Raw genomic sequence first — 21,005 nt, forward strand, 5'->3', positions numbered from 1 at the left:
ATATGTGAAATAGCTATCTATTTAGAATAGGGCAAAGTCTGTAAGGATATTAGATCTTGGTGAATGGGCTAAATGCAAACCACGAACAAAGCCTGAAAGAAAGTATTATCTAGAAAGATGTCATCTTGCTCAAAATAGTGTTGGGAAAACAAAACAATATAAAACAAAACGAGATCTGAGAAAATATATTGAATAGGGAGTACATAAAAAAGTAAGCATTATGAGATCATGAATGGCTTTCATTTTTTCTTTTTGCCTGATTTGTGCTATCTAGTTTTTCTACAAGTCACATATTTTACTTTTGTAATAAATAATAACTTAAAAAGAGATAAACAATGTAGAAAACACAGCTATAAACAAAAGGTTAAAAAAAAGAAACTATTTCCAACGTTGCCTGAGAAGTGTGTTATTTTTTGATAAAACCCAGTGATAGGATTAATTATTAGACTTTGGGAATAGCAATGGCTTTTGGAGCATTTGACCATTTGCACCCTTCCCCAGGTAGTACATAGGGTGTGATATAATATTAAATATTTAAATTAAATATGAATTTAGTAAATCAAGTACCCAGTGAATTGAAGAAGAGCTTAAGGGGGCTTGGAGAATATTTTTTCTCTTGTTTGGCCACTAAAGAAATATGGGATATGTGCTGTGGTTATTTAGCCCTTCTTATATCGTTTCTTTTTAACTAAATGATAAAAAAAAATGTTGTGGAGATTTCTTTATAATAATACAGTCTTTAGTATTTAGGTTAAATTCCAGATGGCATATATGTATTCAACATAAAAAATGTTAAACTGGCCGGGTGCAGTGGCTCATGCCTGTAATCCAAGCACTTTGGGAGGCCGAGGCCGGTGGATCACAAGGTCACGAGATTGAGACTATCCTGGCTAAGATGGTGAAACCCCGTCTCTACTGAAATACAAAAAATTAGCTGGGTGTGGTGGTATGCACCTGTAGTCCCAGCTACTCAGGAGGCTGAGGCAGGAGAATCGCTTGAACCCGGGAGGCGGAGGTTGCAGTGAGCCGAGATCCCACCACTGCACTCCAGCCTGGGTGACAGACCGAGACTCCATCTCAAAAAAAAAAAAAAAAAAAAAAGTTAAACAAAGCCTTGCTTGCCTTCTATGTCTGTCTTTCTTAACTCTTACCAAAATACTTTAGATGCATAAAAATCTGAAAATTACACCATTAATAAGTAAGGCTGATAATTAACATTTTGTCTGAATTTAAGTAAAATTTTCTCTGTTGGGCCAATTGACTGGATTCAGAAATCTAGCTGTTAGGTGATGTGTTTTGCTGTTATAAACAGAGCAAATTGTAAGTCAGAAGATATTTCATACCATTCCCACTGTATGCCTTCTAGCTTGAAAATAGGATCCTGAATTTATGGATACATCAGCCAGTGTCTTAGTCCATTTGTGCTGCTATAACAAAATACCACAGATTGGGTAATTTAAAAACAACAGAGACTTATTTCTTAGGATTCTGGAGGCTGAAAAGTCCAAGATCAAGGCAATAACAGGTTCTTTTGTCTAGTGAAGGCTGCTCTTTGCTTCCAGATGACAACTTATTGTCTTATCCTCCAGAGGGAGGAATGGAGGGGAGGAACTCTTCTGCCCACATGGCAGAAGAGATGGGAGGGCGCAAACCCACTCCCTCAAACTCTTTTATAGGGGCCCAATTCCATTCATGAAGACCCTACCCTCATCACATAATCACCTCTTAAAGGCTGCATCTCTTATTACTATGTTGGTGGTTAAGTTTCAACATGTTAATTTTGGGGGACACATTCAGACCATAGCAGTTGGCAACCCTTGTGGTACGTGGATTTTCCATTTTAAGGCTCTCAGAGTGTGGGATAAGGGGAATTGGGGAATTGGGGTACTGCTGGTGGCTGTACAGTTCATCCTGTGCTGGAGAATATTCAAAATAGTAGTGCCATACAAGAGCACATATAGGAAGATCCTGTATTACTCTGGTTTTTATTCAGTTTAAGAAGTTCAGATTATTAAACATTGGCAACTGTGTGGTAGGAGAATATTTGCTCATATTCTATAGGCCAATTGCTTGCGGGATGCTGAAATCAGTTTATAGATTGTCTTTGGCATGTCTTTGGACCTGGGCACATCAACCAATGAGTTGCCACTTCCATAATGATGTTAGATCTATTGCCAGATAAATGGTAAATGGGCCAAATGCAAACCACAAACCAAGCCTGAAAGCTCCTCTCATTCAAAAGAGAGTAAATGGGAAAACAAAACAAAATGATGTCTGAGAATATGTATTGAATAGAAAGGGTCAAAGAACATCATCCTAAAAATCCAGAAGAAACGTGATGCTAAAAGTGATTTTCTATAGGAATCAAAAGAAAATTCTTAAAAAGAATTGCCTCTATGAAACAGGAACAAAAAACTTTAAAAGAATCAATGGAGATCGAAAAATTACATGAGGAGATGAATAGGAATACTTACAAGTAAATGATTATTGCAGTAGGAGATGAAGGGCAAATATGAAAGTAGAGGCTTATAAGAAATTATAGATTAATAATTTATTCACACTTTTAATCATTTATTGAAAATTGCATACTAGTTATGTGTCTGGCATTGTTGTAGGAGCTGGGAATATAACAATAAACAAGATAAACTGAGACTTTTTCTCATGGAGCTTGCATCCTAACAAGAGGAGACAGACAGTAAACAATATCAGATGGAGATACGTGCTAACTGAAGAATTAAAAGGGTTATGTGTTAGGGAAAATTTTCCATTTTAAGCTGAGTAGTAGAAAAGTCTTTTCTAAGTAGTTGACGTTCAAAGTTATATTTGAGTTATCAGAAAGAGCCACACATTTCCTCATGGCTCATGTCCTTTGGAGTTTTGTGCTAGGTTCTTTTGTACTTTAATTCTACAAGCATTTCTTAGAGCCCTTTCTCTAAGGGCCTTGATTACTATCTCTCTGCTAATGATTATGATTCTCTTTTTTTTATTATTATACTTTAAGTTTTAGGGTACATGTGCACAATGTGCAGGTTTGTTACATATGTATACATGTGCCATGTTGGTGTGCTGCACCCATTAACTCGTCATTTAGCATTAGGTATATCTCCTAATGCTATCCCTCCCCCCTCCCCCCACCCCACAACAGTCCCCGGAGTGTGATGTTCCCCTTCCTGTGTCCATGTGTTCTCATTGTTCAGTTCCCACCTATGAGTGAGAACATGCAGTGTTTGGTTTTTTGTCCTTGTGATAGTTTGCTGAGAATGATGGTTTCCAGTTTCATCCATGTCCCTACAAAGGACATGAACTCATCATTTTTATGGCTGCATAGTATTCCATGGTGTATATGTGCCACATTTTCTTAAAAACAAGCAATGGGGAAAGGATTCCCTATTTAATAAATGGTGCTGGGAAAACTGGCTAGCCATATTTAGAAAGCTGAAACTGGATCCCTTCCTTACACCTTATACAAAAATTAATTCAAGATGGATTAAAGACTTACATGTTAGACCTAAAACCATAAAAATCCTAGAAGAAAACCTAGGCAATACCATTCAGGACATAGGCATGGGCAAGGACTTCATGTCTAAAACACCAAAAGCAATGGCAACAAAAGCCAAAATTGACAAATGGGATCTAATTAAACTAAAGAGCTTCTGCACAGCAAAAGAAACTAACATCAGAGTGAACAGGCAACCCACAGAATGGGAGAAAATTTTCGCAACCTACTCATCTGACAAAGGGCTAATATCCAGAATCTATTATGATTCTCTTAAGCTATAGACCCAAATATGCCAGTTCCCAAACACTTGGCACTTGGCCCTTGGAAGTCATCAATTAAATATGCCCAGTACAGAAGTCATCATTATTAATCTTCCCAAATATAGTCAATTCTCATTATTCATGGTAGTTATGTTCTATAAAGTCACTGGAAACACTGAGTGAGCGAATACTGAGCCATTGCTTTTAGGAGAAATACAGGTTTAGTTTCCTGTGAGCTTCTGGTCACATTTTCATCAACCAATGAATGCATAACCTTGATTTATTAGTGTTTCTGCTTAAGGACATGTTATTTAATAATCTTGTTGATTCATTAACATTGAACTCATAGCCAACAGCACTATACTCATGCCTGAGAGGAGTTTATCTACCATGTGGGTTTTCTCTGTAAGGCACATCACAGTTTTCTTGAGCTTAGGAACACTAGACAGCACATCAGTACTATGGTTGGGGGCCATTTTAAACAGCAAAATCATCAGCCAAAAGTGCAAAAATGCAAAAAATGTGGCACTGGATAGACTATGAAAATGACACCCGTTTACAATATGAAAACCAAAATAAGAAGGCAGAGCATTGCCTTGTTTAAACCTTAGCTAGAAACATGCGCATTAGGCAACTCAAATTTTTCACCCCTCTGCACATGTCTGTTGAATGACTATGAAAGAACTATGAGTATTGCTTTTGGGTTTACAAATAAATTTTAGCAAGTAGGCAAATTCACAAATACAGAATCTGTGAATAATGATCTACTGTTTATTCCATCTACTTATGTTCCCTCTTTCACAAATGAAACCACTGTCAAACCCGTTACCCAGGTTAGAAACTTTGTATCAGCCTTCTTTCCTTCCTATTCTTTATCACCCATATCCAATTAATTTCCAGCTTAAACCTCCTGAATACACCTCAGATTCTGACTGATCTTTTCAATTTTAATTTTTCCCTTTCTTTATTCTACTCTCTGCAGTACAACTTCCAAAATATCTCTTATGGTCGCTAGAGTACAAATACGTTAACATAATTTATGAAGCTTTCCTGCCTCATCTCTTGTCAGCCCTATACCTTACACCTCAAGTTCCAGCCATGGAGAACTTCTTTCAGATTCTTAGGTTATGTGATGCCTTTTTTTCCATTCAGCCTCTTTGTCTCCTCCAGGAACACTTTTTTCCCCTTCTCTCTTTCTGGCTTATTCTTCTGACTCATTCGTCAATTAGAAGTATAAACATCATTTTTTGAAGAAGCTTTCTTTGACACTTCCCCCACCCACCACACACACACACACACACACACACACACACACACACACACACACTCTTTTTAATATAATTGCTTGTTTGTCAGGCTTCCATAGTAGTCTATAAATTCAGTAAGTACAGGTACTGTTCTCAGTGTGCCAATCACATGGTAACCACTTAGTATATATTAAGTGATTTGGTTTTTGGTGAGATTGTGTGTATTAACACAAAACTTTTGGAGCAGTGTAATACTAATGACATAAAGTAGGAAAAAATCCAAGTTTTACTTGCCTGCTTATTGTTTTATATCTATTTGCTTATGTCTTCAGCAGCTTTTTAAAAAATGTTAATGATTGAAGGAGCTTGGAGCTTAAGTGAAACCTCTGTAGCTCATCTAGTGACCTCTCTGTGAATAGACAGGCACTTCACTAATTACTCAACTGGACTGGTCAAACATCTATGTCTCAAATTCCACCTTTAAGTATTGAGTTGACAAAATTGGCAGAGGGCATAGAATAACAGAAGGTGAATTTAGCAGCCACTAAGGAAACTCCAGCTCATTTTTGTAAATGGGAAGCCAGACCTATTAGATAAATTGGTCTTGTCTTTTGTTTTTATTCTATTGAAGGAATACTTGAAAGGCAAAACTATACCCAGTTTAGAATTAAGTAGAAGTTCATGATTTGGTTTTTATATAGAATTTCATCTTATGTATTTTCTATCACTTATAACAAAAAATTAAATTAGTGTAGTATGGTATAATTAGAGAGAATGCTTTATCTAAATTCTCAAGTAAGTGTGTCTTGGCTCCAAAGCACATTGAATATGTAATGTCACACTACAATAATAAAGGTCCTTTAGGGCTGTTAACCTTAAAATAAAAAGCCCTTTAGTGTATACAGAATGTAATTAAGATTTAATAATACTACTATGCTGTGAAATGGTGACAAGTTGAGAATAACTTTAACAAACCAACTAGCAGTTTCCTCATTTCTTAAATGGAATCATTTGCCTTCTCATTAATATGTGGATGAAAAAAGCTTTGAAATAGCTGTCCTAATGTTTGATTTCATTTTATAGGAAGGAAAAACTCGGGTTTTACAGTTATAATCACTTTAGAACTTTAAAACTGTTGTTTTTAAGCTACACCAGGGTTCAACAAACCATAACCCATGAACCAAATCCAGCCTGTTGCCTAATTCTGAAGGGCCTGTGAACTAAAAATGTTTTTTACATTTTTAAAATAAAAAGAAAAGGAATATTTCATGAAAGGTGAAAACTTTGCAAAATTATAATTTGTTTCCATAAACAAGGTTTTATTGGAACACAGCCATACTTGTTTATGTCTTGTTTATGGCTGCTTTTGCACTACACCAGCAGAATTGAGTAGCTGTCCACGAAGCCCTCATATATTTACTATCCTGCCTTTTAGAGAAAATGTTTGCCAACCCCTGAGCTACATTAGTGTCTTTACATGACTTAGTACCTTAAGTCGACTTTCCCAATTTTTTAGGACCAGTTTGGGAATCTAACAAATAAATCATCTTGAATAAAGTTCTTCAATTTTTCAGGAAGGCAGAGGAAAACTAAACTAGGTATTGCATGGCATTTATACTTTTTTTAGGTGGGCAGGGCTTTTACTTTAATCATTGATTTTATCTTATTTATTTTTAAAATAAGCGCTTGCATGAGATACTGTTCTAAGAGCTTTATAACTCCTCTAAATCCTCATTACAACCATATGATGTTGGCATGTCTACAAATGAGAAAACCGTGGCACACTTATTAGTGAAAGTTAAATAGTGGAACTTAAATTAGTGGTAGGAAGTTATACAGCTATTTATAGCAGTTGTACAGCTAGTAAGGGGCAGAGTCACTATTAAAATGTAATAATAGTCTCTGGTTCCAAAGGCAGTTCTCTTTACCACTGGTATTCTCTCTTTCCATTTTTACTCTTATTTATTTAGAAAAGCTTTGGATTAAGAGTAGAATTCAGGGCCGGGCGTGGTGGCTCAGGCCTGTAATCCCAGCACTTTGGGAGGCTGGGCAGATCACAAAGTCAACAGATCGAGACCGTCCTGGCTAACATGGTGAAATCTTGTTTCTACTAAAAATACAAAAATTAGCTGGGCATGGTGGCGCACACCTGTAGTCCCAGCTACTCAGGAGGCTGAGGCAGGAGAATCTCTTGAACCCAGAATGCGGAGGTTGCAGTGAGCCGAGACTGTGCCATTGCACTCCAGCCTGGTGACAGAGTGAGACTATGTCTCAAAAAAAATAAATAAATAAAAATAAAAGAAGAATTCACTAATAAGTGGGGTGTGATAATCTAAACACACTGAGTTTGTATTCATTTCCTAGAGCTGCTGTAACAAGGCCCCATAAACTGAGTGGTTTAAAACAACAGAAATGTATTCTATCCCAGTTTTGGAGGCTAGAATTCCAAACTCAAGGCATGAGAAAGGCCATTTTCTCTCTGAGACTGGGTAGAATCTTTTGTTGTGTTTTTCTGGTGCCTGCTGGTGATCAACAATCTCTGATGTTCCCTGGCTTGCAGCTGCATCACTCTATTCTCTGCCTCTGTCATCACGTGGTGTTCTCCCCATGTGTCTCTGTGTCTATTCTTTTCAGCTTTTCAGGACACCAGACATACTCTATTAAGGTCCCACCCTCCACTGATAGGATCACATCTTAATTTAACTAATTGTATCACAATGGCCCTATTTCCAAATATGGTTGCATTCTGAAGTTCCAGGAAGGACATGAATTTGGGGAAACCACTATTCAACCCAGTACACAGCTCATGAGTCAGATATTATTACGTAGAGCACTTCTCATTTTAAGCCCAGAAACCCTAAACGAAAAGTGGGAACTGTGCACCAAGAATCTTCATGCTTTTGTTTTTTGTTTTTCGGGTTTAATCCTGTGCTGGATTATAACCTAAGGGGGAATACTAATTTACTGTTCTCAATTCCTGCCTTTTTCCTGCTTCCCATTTCCCCTTTGTTCATGATTCATTTGAAAGCTGGTTTTTATTCTGGATGTTTTTCTTCTGGAATGCTCTGTGAGTTTTTTAAGGAACATTTTCTTACCTGTTATCATAACTTATGGAAAGGTTGGTTTCCCTGCATTCTTGTGAATTTGAGACAATTGATTCAGAAACCAGCTTTGGTGTGCTGGTGGTTAAGTTCTGGTAGTTTCCTTGTAAGGATATTTTGTACACATCCTTACAGGTTTGTAACTAAGGTTCAATAAATGGTAATAGTTATTTGTATTTTCTATTGTTAACATCAATGTTAAAATAGCAGATTTTGAGAAACGTGATACTACCTCAAATCCCAGACCTGGGACCTTCTCTTTTCCCTTGAAATATAAGAGTAATTGGTCCAATTGTGTCAACCCATTTTCTTTTCTTTATTTTACAGGGTGCCCGGGAAACATTTGAGAATTACTACCGAAAACAGAGGCGAAAACAGGCTCGTTTGGTACTTCAACCTCCATCTAACATGGTAGGATTACCATCTTCACTTTTCTCACATTTTTGCTTTTCCTCCTTGATGTCTTTTGATGCGTGTGTGTGTGTGTGTGTGTGTGTGTGTGTGTGTGTATGTGTGTACTGTCATTCTGAGACCACTTTTGGTGGATGTGACTTGCAGTAAGAAAACATTATTTATTGATTGCTGTGTGTCTGGCACTGTTCTAAGTACTGGATATGTGCTGTTGTATTTCCTCTTCATTGGTAGATAATATTATTATTTTTACCTTATCAGATATCATGTAGGGACCTGAGCCTTAAGAGATTAAGTGACCGATTTTAACTTAGTCTTAATGTAACAAAACAGAAATGATAACTTTTTCTTCTTTGCTTTGTTGCAGCATGAAACTTTAGATGGCTACAGGAAGTATTTTAATCAAATTGTAGGGTAGGTATATATATATATATATATATATATTTATTGGAATTTATACTCTTTCCATACATAGATTTGTGAATGTTGGAAAAATAAATCAGGTTTTCCTTAGGAAATTCTTTTCATTTTCTTTTTTTTAATCCTTAAGACAAGATTTGTTTTTGATTTTCTAATGATTTAAAAGGAACATCCTGCTGGTTTCAACTTTATATTGCTGGAGGGCATTTTTGTGGATAAAGTGAGAAAAACATTGAATTGTAATCTTATTACACTTGATGTTTTGTTTCTTTGTTTTTGGTAGATGGAACCAAAGAATCAGCGAAAGTTGGCAAACTTTTTCCAAAAGGGCCAGATAGTGAAATATTTTAGGCTTAGTAGGCCATATGGTCTCTTTCACAACTGCTTAGCTCTGTTGTTATAGTGCAAAAGTAGCTACAGATGATACGTAAATGATGAGCATGGCTATGTTCCAATAAAACAATCTTTATAAAAACAGGCAGTGGTCTAGGTTTATCCCATAGGCTGTATAGTTTGCCACCCTCATCTAGGGTGTATATAGTGGTACGGAATTGTATTTCCCAAATAAACATCCCAATACTGGCAGCTTGTTCTAATTGCAAAATAATGACTTTGCAGTTAAAAGAAAAGGAAATAACTTGGATTCTTCATCAGGTTTATTTTTTTCAGATTTAAATTGTTTCAATGTAATTAGTAGTTATTAAAATATATCATAAAAATTCCCTAATAAAGACTTTTTTCATTAATATGAATATTTAGGCAAGACAATGAAAGCTACATTTTAAATGCATAATAACAAAAAGCCACAAGATTGTTCAAACATAACTTCGCATTTTTGAAACCTTTATACGATGCCTTTTCAAGACTTTGATGATAGAGTCCACATGATGGGAATTATTTTGATATTTTGTGCATTGGATTCTTAAAATATATAAAGAATACATAATATATATATGATGTATATATTAGCTTTTATGATGTCTTTAAAATTCATTTTTTTGAAATGTATTGATGGCTGGGTATTTTCTTAATATAACAAAACTTGCCTCCATTACCTCTACACATTTTCCTCCCTTTTAAACTACTGGATAGCATTGTTAACATTTAATAGAAATTTAATAGAAATGTAACTCTGATCTCTCTAGGAGTGGTTATGAAGATATCATGATCACAGACATAATTTTTAGTCCAAGTAGTCTGATTTCATTTATTCTACTGAATAACTTTCTTCAAGAAAAAAATGACCACTAACTTTGCATTTGATGGTATCTCTTAATGCTTGTCAGACCCCAGAGAGAGTAATAAAACTGTAATTTCTGACAGCTGTGCTTTCTTTTTTCCTCAATCCTAGCTTTTTTGTGGTTGAAGATCACATTTTACATACAACCCAGGGCTTAGTAAATAGAGCCTACATTGATGAACTGTGGGAAATGGCACTTTCAAAAACCATCGCAGCACTCCGTACCCACTCGGTATGTAAGAAGCCCAAGGGAAGTTGTTATTTAGAGCTGATTATCTATATATTCAGTGTTTTACTGCTTTAAAATCAACATATGTATGTCTTTGGAATCATTCACTTGGAGCTATAGATGTCCTTCAGAGACATAGAAGTAGCTGCTTCAAATTATCACATTTTCTACCACTGAGCTCACTTTTATAGAAGCCCTTTGCAATAAGAAAATAGCAGCTAATGTCTATTGATTATTCTCTCTATGTGTCAGACGTTGTTCTGTTTACTTCATGCATACTCTCTTATTTCATCCTCACTACAACCCTAGAAAGGTAGGTATTATTATTATTACTATATTTACCTTATAGTCTGGGAAATTGAACCTCAGAGAGCTTAGGTAACCAGCCTAATGCCATACAATAAGAAGTAGAAGTCAGATTGAAACCCAGATGGTCTGACTCTAGAGCCCATGTTCTTAGCCACTATACCATTTTGCCTTCTATAGTGCCTATTAATATTATAAAGACTGATTTGGAGTTCACAGTTCTACTGTTATCTTCTGAAAAAAAAATGTTCGTAACATATTAAGCTGCCCAATGTTCTGTTCCCGTGATCTATTGATATATTTTAATGTGGCATATATTTTTCGTGATAATCCACTTTATTTCAGTTATAGAATGCTGGCTCTTAATTCCCTTCCTTCCTTCCCTTTCCTTCCTTCCTTCCTTCCTTCCTTCCTTCCTTCCTTCCTTCCTTCCTTCCTTTCTTCCTTCCTTCCTTCCGTGTTTCTTAAAGATTGATTATGCTTTGGCAGTGGGAATATGACAATGAACAAGATAGATGGTCTTTGCTCTCAGAGAGTTATATTTTGATTGGAAGAGATATCCAATAAACATGTAACAAGAATGTCAGACAGTGATCAGACAATGAAAATAGAATGACAGATTAGGAAACTGTGTTTGCTTTTGAAGTGACATTCTGAGATTAGAATATCAATGAGTCACCATTATGCAAAGAAGACCAATTAAATGATCATTTCAGTCCTAAAGAACAGTAGTGCAAGGGCTCTTATCTCAAAGTGTTTGAGGAATAATAGTGAAGAGTCAAAGATGGAAGATAATTTAGCATTAAAACAATTTCTTTAAGTGACTGTAGTATCCATCTAGTTGTGCTAGCTAGAAACTTAAAAATCATCCATGACCCATGAACTCTGTTTTCTAATTAATCAGCAGGTGTTCCAGATAGAGTAAATACTATGTGTAAAAATCTGTTTTAAGGGAACATAGCCCTCTCAGAGACCTGAAAGAAGTCCAGAGTGGATAGAACACAGGGTGAAGTAAGAAAAGAGAAGTAGGTAGATGCCATGTTATTTAGAATCTACTTGACCTTTTAAACAGTGGGCTGAATAGAGTGTGTTACGTGTAGATGTGTTCAAGGTGAAGGTGGGATAACTTGGAGTAAGATGATCAGATTTTCAGTTTTAAAGATTGTTCTGGCTTAAGTGTGGACAGTGGATGAGGGGTAAGAATGAATTCAAAAGCAATTGCTAGGCTAGTCTAGTATTCCAGGCAAGTGATAATGATAGTTTGGGTCAAGGAGTGTTAGTAAATATTGAGAGATATGGTTGAATTCAAGAGATTTTTAGGAAGTAAGATTAATTGTACTTTCTGATGGATTAGATATAAGAGGTAAAAGGAAAAGAACTATCAAGGAAATGCCTAGGTGAATGGTTTCCCTTCTTGGATGATAGTGTTAATAGTTTTGATAGTTTGGAGTGGGGAGATAATGAGTTTACATTCGAAATGATTACTTTGTGATGCCTTTGTGCCATCTAAGCAGCAAGTTCTAGGAGATTGGTTAATATGTATGTGGGTTTGATCCAAAGAGGATATGTCATTATTGAATGTGTTGCAAATATTTCTCTCCTTTTATTTTTGCTTATGGTGTTTGTTATAGTATACAGAACTTTTAAATATTTATATATCGGATAATACTTCTCTTAAGTTTAATTTTCTCTCATTGTACATATGCAACCAAGGACTTGATCTGACATTTTTATCATTTTATTCTTCTGTTATAATAAAATCTGGCAAACTTGAAACGTTTTTTACATGTTTTTGTGTGTTCTGAGATTTTTAAAAAGTTGCTTAACTATTTTATAATTAGATTTTTACACATTTATATGTTTATAACCACCTGTTATTTACTCTCATTTATAGTATGATTAAGGATCTCATTTTTTTTGTAGTGGTAGTGCACCCATTGTCTTTGGATCATTTTTTGAGTGCCTTACTTTTTCCCCATTGAGTTGTATGTTCTAACAGATAAACATTATAAAAATATATTTCTATATTAGAATAGAAATTTTGATTATTAAGAACATTTTAGTCATCATCCCTTGCATGGTTATTATTAGCTTTCTGATATATAAATGTCCCTTTTTGAATATATAAATAAACTGTACAATATATAATAGGTTTTAAATAGGAACATGCTGTGTTTTTCATTTAATGTCTGATGAATATGATTTAATTTTAATATATAATATGGCATTGTAGGATTATATTGTTATTTTTAATTGATTCATTTTATATCTTGGGCTTTTAAGAAGGTTTTTGGTTTTGTTTTTTTTCTAGCTATTGAAAGCATTGCAGTAAATACTGTTATAAACATATCCTTACACAATTGATCATACTTAGAGCAAGTTCTTAAGAAATGAAAATAGTGAGTACAGGTATTTGGACATTTCTTAGGTTCTAGATATTACTCATTTGCTCTCCCAAACTATTGAACTATTTAACACTCTGAGCAGCATCTACTAGAATGCCTATTTCCCTATTCTTTTTATTCTACAGAAAATTATGTTTAAAAACAGAAAATAATTTATAATTTCAGAAATTGTATCTTATTTTATTATGCTTTAAAAAAATAATACTGATATTAGGTCAGGCATGGTGGCTCACTCCTGTAATTCCAGCACTTTGGGAGGCCGAGGAGGAAAGATCATCTGAGGTCAGGAGTTCAAGACCAGTCTGGCCAACATGGTGAAACCCCGTCTCTACTAAAAACACAAAAATTAGCCAGGCATGATGGCATGCACCTGTTATCCCAGCTAGTTGGTAGGCTGAGGCAGGAGAATTGCTGGAACCCAGGAGGCAGAGACTGCAGTGAGCTGAGACAGTGTCACTGCATTCCAGCCTGGGTAACAGCAAGACTCTGTCTCAAAATAAATAAATAAATAAATAAATTAATTAATACTGATATTGAAAATCTCTTCCATGTTATTTGTATATCTTCATAGAATTTCTTGTTCATATACATTGCCTTTATCTTATATTTTCACGTTTTTAAACATTTTACTATTATTATTGAAAGATGGACATTAGCCGTTAATGTTAACCTCATCTGATAATATGTTGTAAATATTTTTTCTTAATTTAATGTCTCTTACCTTTTCTGCAGCTTCAAAAAGTTTTAACGTTTTTCAGTAGTTAATTTTATTGATCATTTACTTTATAATTTATGTGTTCTTCATTACAAAGCATATGTGTTTATCTTTATTTAATTTTAGTATTTCTGTAGTTCCTTTTTCTACAACCATAAATAATTTATTTTAGCATAGGGTATGAGATTGGACTCTCTTTACTTATTTTGAAAATGACTCATCACTTCCAATAACATCATTGTGATAATCTGCTGTCTTAGTGGGCTCAGGCTACCGTAAGAAAATATCATAGACTGGGTGGTTTAAATGACAGAAATTTATTTTCTTATAGTACTAGAGAATGGAAGTCAGAGATTAAGGTGTCCACATGGTCAGCTACTGGTGAGGGTTCTCTCCCTGGCTTACAGAAGGCTGCCTTCTCACTCTGTCCTCACTTGACCTTTCCTCAGTGTATGCCTGCTGAAGAAGGATTGTTCTGTCCTTCTCTTTTTTTTTTTTTTTTTTTGAGACGGAGTCTCGCTCTGTCGCCCAGGCTGGAGTGCAGTGGCGCAATTTCGGCTCACTGCAAGCTCCGCCTCCCGGGTTCACGCCATTCTCCTGCCTCAGCCTCTCCGAGTAGCTGGGACTACAGGCGCCCGCCACTACGCCCGGCTAATTTTTTTTTTTTGTATTTTTAGTAGAGACGGGGTTTCACCGTGGTCTCGATCTCCTGACCTCGTGATCCGCCCGCCTCGGCCTCCCAAAGTGCTGGGATTACAAGCGTGAGCCACCGCGCCCAGCCTTCTCCTTCTCTTTTTATAAGGAGAACAATCCCACTGGATTAGGGCCTCACCTGTATCACTTCATTTGATGTTAATTACCTCCCAAAAGCCCCATCTCCAAGTATAGCCATGCTGGGAGATAGGGCATTAATATGTGAGTTTTGGGGGCAGAAACAGCAGTCTGTCCATATCTCCTTTCCCTACATGTTTTGAAGGCTACCTTTTATATATTATGTATACACTAAGGTTTATTTCTAGGTCATATCATTTGAATTCTTGCTCCTTCAATCACTACAACATTGTTGTGATTATTGTATCTGATATTGTGTGGCTTAATTTTTATTTATTTTATTTATTTTTATTTATTTATTTATTTTTTTGAGACAGTCTCGTTCTGTCACCCAGGCTGGAGCACAATGGTGTGATCTCAGCTCACTGCAACCTCCGCCTCCCGGCTTCAAGTGATTCTCCTGCCTCAGCCTCTCAAGTAGCTGGAATTACAGGTGCCTGCCACCATGCCCGACTAATTTTTCTGTATTTTTAGTAGAGATGGGGTTTCGCCATGTTGGCCAGGCTGGTCTTGAACTCCTGGCCTCAGATGATTGGCCTACCTCGGCCTCCCAAAGGGCTGGGATTACAGGCGTGAACCACTGTGCCCGGCCGGCTTAATTTTTTATAAGATACGTGTATCCTCTTAAATCTTCTTTTTAAAATATGCTATTTATCCCCTTATTATTCTTCCAGTCAACTTGAGAATCACTTTGTTACAACCCTTCCACCTCTAGTCCACACCCCTAAAAATTGAGATATAATTTGGTTGTGCAGTAAATCTGTAGATTGACACATTTCAGGCTCTGGTATTTTTCACCAAAGAAGATATATATTTTGGTTACTTATTTGCCTTTCATGTCTTTTGGTAAAATATTTAATAATACTTCCCATCAAAGTACTATTTTAGGTGTTTTATTTTTTTTTTTGCAGGTAATATTTTGTAGAAGGTTTTTTTTTCCCCATCATATTTATTAACTAGTATTACTATCATTCTGTGGGAGAAAAGTTTCTGATTTTGTTTGTTTATTTTATATCTATCCATTTCACTGAATTCTCTAATTTTATTTTGTTTCCTGAAAAAAGTTATCTTTCCTTTAGAAATCAGATTCATTCCATGCACTGTCTTTTTTTTTTTTTTTTTTTCTAAAGCAATGTTTTTTTGTGTTCCTGATGCATTTGGGAATGTAACAGATCTCTAAATCTCTCAGTAGAAAAATGCACCCTCTCTTCTTCAGCATGCAATTTTATTTGATACTATTAAGAGCAGGACACTTTTCAAGTGTGCTGATTTTTTTCAAAGTGTAGATCTGTGGAGAACATTAATCTTTAGGGAGTTTTTCTTTGTAGATCTATTGTATATTCTTTTTAACTGAAGAATAAATGACAAAATACCTTCTTTTTAAAAAATCATTAGTTCAGCATTGATCTGTAGAGGTAAAAAGTAGATGAGTGATTGCTTAGGGATTAAAGAGGTGATAGCTAAAAGGTAGATATGGAGTTTCATTTTACTATTTTAATTTTAATTTTTTGTTCTGGGGTACATGTGCAGGATGTGCAGGTTTATTACATAGGTTTCATTTTAAAGTAAAGAAAATTTACAAAGTTTGACTATGATAAGGGTTGCAGATATCTGTGAATATACAAACAATTAAAAACTATTCAATTACGTACTTTAAATGGGTGAGTTGTATGGTATGGGAATTATATCTTGACAAAGTTATTAAGAAACAAGTCAGTATTAACACAGATTTACTCATTGAACCATTTTATACATTAAGAGACAGAGTGTTGGTAGCACAAATGCTGACTGTATTTCATGACACTATTTATTTTATTAGTAGTACCCAGCAAACAAAATAACAACAGCCCAAACATCAAATCAAATCTCAAAAACACTCTGTCTATGTGACTACATTATTTATCAAATGTTTCTATATTTTCTAGCATTATATATGGCTGTTTAAAATTACTCTTTACTTTTTCTGATTAAATTATTAGTATAAATGGAAACATTTTGAAAGATTCGATATTCCATGCATTAGTATGTGCAACATTCTCAGTGCTGATTTCAAAACATAAGATCTTACATAATCTACTTCACTTAGTAAATTTAGCAATATATTAAAAGATTTAATATGCCTAGTATGAAGGAGAATTCATTTCAGGAATGGTTCAATATTAAGAGATCTGCTAATATGATTGTTAATGATAATACGATAATACTGAAAAGATATTTTTAAGATTCAACTATACTAATCAACCTAGTCCTTCAGTCCAAAATATGAAGAAACAGCTAAGAGTCATAAAATATTTGAAGAAAACCAATTATATCACATGGGAGACAACAATAAACAAATAGAATGGCCGTTCTTTAGCAAATACAAATTATGGGCTGGAAGAAAAATTTACAAAGTAATATTTATGATTTTAGGAATGTAGAAGACCAGGTTATTAATACCAATCCCTCAGCTGGAAACAATCGGAAATGCTGCATTTTATATATAACATATAAGATATTCATTTAAGTATTAAAGTACTTAATAAGGATAGTAAGGAATTACTCAGCTAAATTGAAGGGAAATAAGTAGATAGATAGGTTAAACACTCAAGCTGCCTTTTTGTTGAGGTAACTTCTTAGTCCAGAGTTCATAACTCAAACTTGGATTTTCACAGCCTCTTGGGCCTATTCAAGATGGACAGTCTAATATGCTGCCCTTACCCCATTAAGCTGGAAAAGGCTATTCCTTTCAGGATAAAGGTGAACCAGAAGTAGAAGAAAAAACAGTCAAAATTCTTCCATCAAAGAAATCTCCTATCTAGGCAGTTTTATCTTCAATTTTGTTCTTACATAAATACTCAGAGAATAGACACGGGGAAATGCCAATTCGTCTTAATTTTTTTTGTGTTTTTATGTTTTTTCTTTTCTCAACCCTGCTTCTTTTGTATCAACTCTTTTATAATGCATACATGATCTTGATAATGAAACCAGATGAGGGTAGTATAAGAACTTGTAAATGCATAAATATAGATCAGACTTATTTATAAATATAAATCAGGAATCTTAAAATATTAAAAACAGAATCTAGCCATTTACAACAAACATTAATATATTTGGTTGAGTTTCTAGTAGCAAATGCTAGCTTAGTTCAATATTACAAAGTCTGTTAATATAATGCACTTAATTGCAGATTAAAAAACAAAAAATATATAGTCATTTCAGTAAATACAGAAAAGCAATTAATAAAACACACAATAAACTTATGGTAAAATTTCTTAGTAAATTAGAAACTGGAGAGAATTCCTTAAACTAATAAAAGCAGTCCTCCAAAACGTATTCAAGGTAGTCAGGACCCCTGTGGAGAAATTCTAAAATGTCATTGAGAAATTAAAATGGGTTAAAGAAGTCCTAAGTAAAAATGAACCATGTTCATTGATTAAAAGAGTTATTATTACAATGATATCAGCACTTTCAAAATTGACCTGTAGATTTAATTTAGTGTCAATCAAAATTTCAATAGTTTTATTATAGGGAAGATGGGTACCTTACAACCTAATTATAATATTTCAAACTAGTACAAAAGCCAAGAGCAAGTGAGAGATTCCTTAAGACTGAGAATAATGTATTTGGATATCAAGACATTGAAAAATCATATTAAGATCCTCTGATATTGTCATTGGATAGATAATGGACTTTCAAACAGTCTCACACATATATGGATCCTTGGGATATATATTAGGTGGCACAGGAGGTCGGTGGATAGAAGACAGACTTGAATGAATAGCAATGGGACAGCTGACTGTCATGATGGAGGAAAATATACACCAAAGATTGAATTTCAGGTGGATAAAATATGAAAATGTGAAAGCCAAAACCATAAATCTTTTAGAAGATAATATGAGAAATATCTTTATGATTCAGGATATGGAAGGAGTTCTTAACTGAAAACTAAAAGCACTATCCATAAAGGAAAAGATTCAGACACAAAACATCGAACTACATTAAAATTATAAGAAAAAAACCTCACAAAAGATAGTAGGAAAATATGCCACATAGTGAAAAATGGTATTTGTATATAACAGCACGAACTAATTTGGAATATATGAAGAATTCCTACCAAATCATTACAATAAAGATAGACATCTCAAAAGAGAAAAAATGAGCAAAGGACAAACAGTTTATGAAAGAAGGAATCCTCCTGGCTGGGAAAACATGTGAAAGGTGTTCAGCCTTCTTAGTATATTGGTAAAATGCAAATTAGAACCAAATCAGGTAACATTTTTCAAGAATTAACAGTACTAACGTTGATAAAGATATGGAGCAGTAGAAACTCTGATACACTATGAAGGGAATAAGTTTAAATTGATGACACTTTGAAAAAGTGTAATATCTTATAAATTTAAAGATCCCCATGGATCAACTTTTCTCTAAATATATTCTCTTCAGTAATTTGCCATAATACACCATAATAAACATGCAAGAATATCTGTCCATCATTGTTGGATTTTAAAATGAGAAATGACTTAAATGTCTATCAGTGGTAAAATAGATAATCTGGGTTAAACTCAAACATTGGATACTAGAGAGCATGAAAATAACCAAAGTATAGCTATATACAATAGCGTTCATGAATTTCACAAATATAATGTTAAATGAAAGAAGCGAGAAAAAAAATTATACATATGGCTTATTTCCACTTATATAATGTTGAGAGAGAAAATATTGATTAAGTCTCAGTATTTAGGTGGATACAAATTAAGGACAATAGGAGAATGAAAAGACTATCTACAGACTGAGAGAAATCTTTGCAAATCACATATCTGATAAAGGACTGGTGTTCAAAATATATAATGACCTCTTAAACAAGAAAACAAGGCCAGGCATGGTGGCTCATGCCTGTAATGCCAGCACGTTGGGAGGCCAAAGCAGGAAGATCACTTGATTCCAGGAGTTTGAAACCAGCCTGGGCAACTTAGTGAGACACAAAAAAAATTAAAAAATTAACCAGACATGGTTGCATGTGCCTGTGGTCCCAGCTACTCTAGAGCGTGAAGTGGGAGGATCTCTTGATCCCGGGAACCTGAGGCAGTAGTGAGCCATGATCATACCACTGCAGTCCAGCCTGGGAGACAGAGTGAGACCCTGTCTCAAAAAAAAAAAAAAAAAAGAAAGATGCTCATCATCCTATATCATCAAGGAAATCTGGAACACGAACCACACCAAATGCTGGAGAGAATGTGCAGCATCAGGAATTCTCATTCGTTGCTAGTGGGAATGGAAAATGGTACAGCCAGCTTTGAGGACAGTTTGACAGTTTTTTATAAAATGAAACATAGTCTTACTATATAATCTAGCAGGTGTATGCCTAGGAATTTTTCCAAATGAGTTGAAAACTTACTTCCACACTAAAACCTTCACACAGATGTGTATAGCAGCTTGTTTATAATTGCCAGAACATGGAAGCAACTATGTTTGTCAGTGGGTGAATGGAGAAACAAACTGTGGTACATTCGTATAATGGAATATTATTCAGTGATATAAAGAAATGAGCTATCAATCCATGAAAAGACACAGAGGAACCTTAAATGCATATTGCTAAATGAAAGAAGCCAATCTGAAAAGGCTACATACTATATGATCCCAACTATATGACATTCTGGAAATGGCAAAACTATGGAGACAAGAAAACTATCCCTGTTGCCTGGGAGTTGGGAGAGGGAGGGATGGGATGAACAGGCAGAGCACAGAGTATTTGGGGGACAGCAAAACAGTTCTCAATGATAATATAATGGTGGAACATATCAATTTATGTATGTTAAATCCCATAGAATATATAACACAGAGTAAACCTTAATGTAAACTATGGGTTTTGTTTAATAATATTGTGTTGGTATTGGCTCATCAGTTATTAATTGTACCACAGTACAATTGTTACATAATATTTCAAACTAGTACAAAAGCCAAGAACAAGTGAGAGATTCCTTAAGATATCCAGGATATTATAACAGGCGAAAAATGATGGAAGCAAGCCAAAGGATGGTATGAATCCAAAGTAAAAATTGGCTTAGAGGGGAGGGCACTGGGCTACTCATGAGAGATCCAAACATCTCCCACTAGGTGCCACCTTTGACACTAGGGATCACATTTTAATGTAAGATTTGGAGGGGACAAATATCCAAACCATATCACCAGGAAATGACAAAACATTAAAAAGTTTTATACTATGTTTATAGGAGATATTCATAAATTAAGATTAGCTGAAAAGATTGAAAATAAAGAAGGAGAAGCAGAAGTGGTGGTATTCTACAAGGAAAATAGAAATGAAGTTGAAGATCTTAAAATGGGATAGGAGATGGATATTT

At 34.9% G+C, this 21,005-nt stretch overlaps 1 protein-coding gene across 4 annotated transcripts in view; it reads left to right on the forward strand.

Moving 5' to 3' along the window:
* The window catches only part of EXOC6B (exocyst complex component 6B), a 677,279-nt gene that overhangs the window by 326,174 nt on the left and 330,100 nt on the right, over positions 1–21,005 (forward strand). For all 4 annotated transcript variants that reach the window (XM_032178396.2, XM_032178398.2, XM_058428899.1 and 1 more), the window contains 3 exons: positions 8,435–8,518; positions 8,886–8,932; positions 10,290–10,410. In XM_032178396.2, the coding sequence (XP_032034287.1) occupies positions 8,435–8,518; positions 8,886–8,932; positions 10,290–10,410 (252 nt within the window). The remainder of the gene's footprint in view (positions 1–8,434; positions 8,519–8,885; positions 8,933–10,289; positions 10,411–21,005) is intronic.

The sequence above is a fragment of the Hylobates moloch genome, unplaced genomic scaffold (genome assembly GCF_009828535.3).
Source record: "Hylobates moloch isolate HMO894 unplaced genomic scaffold, HMol_V3 SCAFFOLD_15, whole genome shotgun sequence".
Classification (NCBI taxonomy): Eukaryota; Metazoa; Chordata; class Mammalia; order Primates; family Hylobatidae; genus Hylobates; species Hylobates moloch.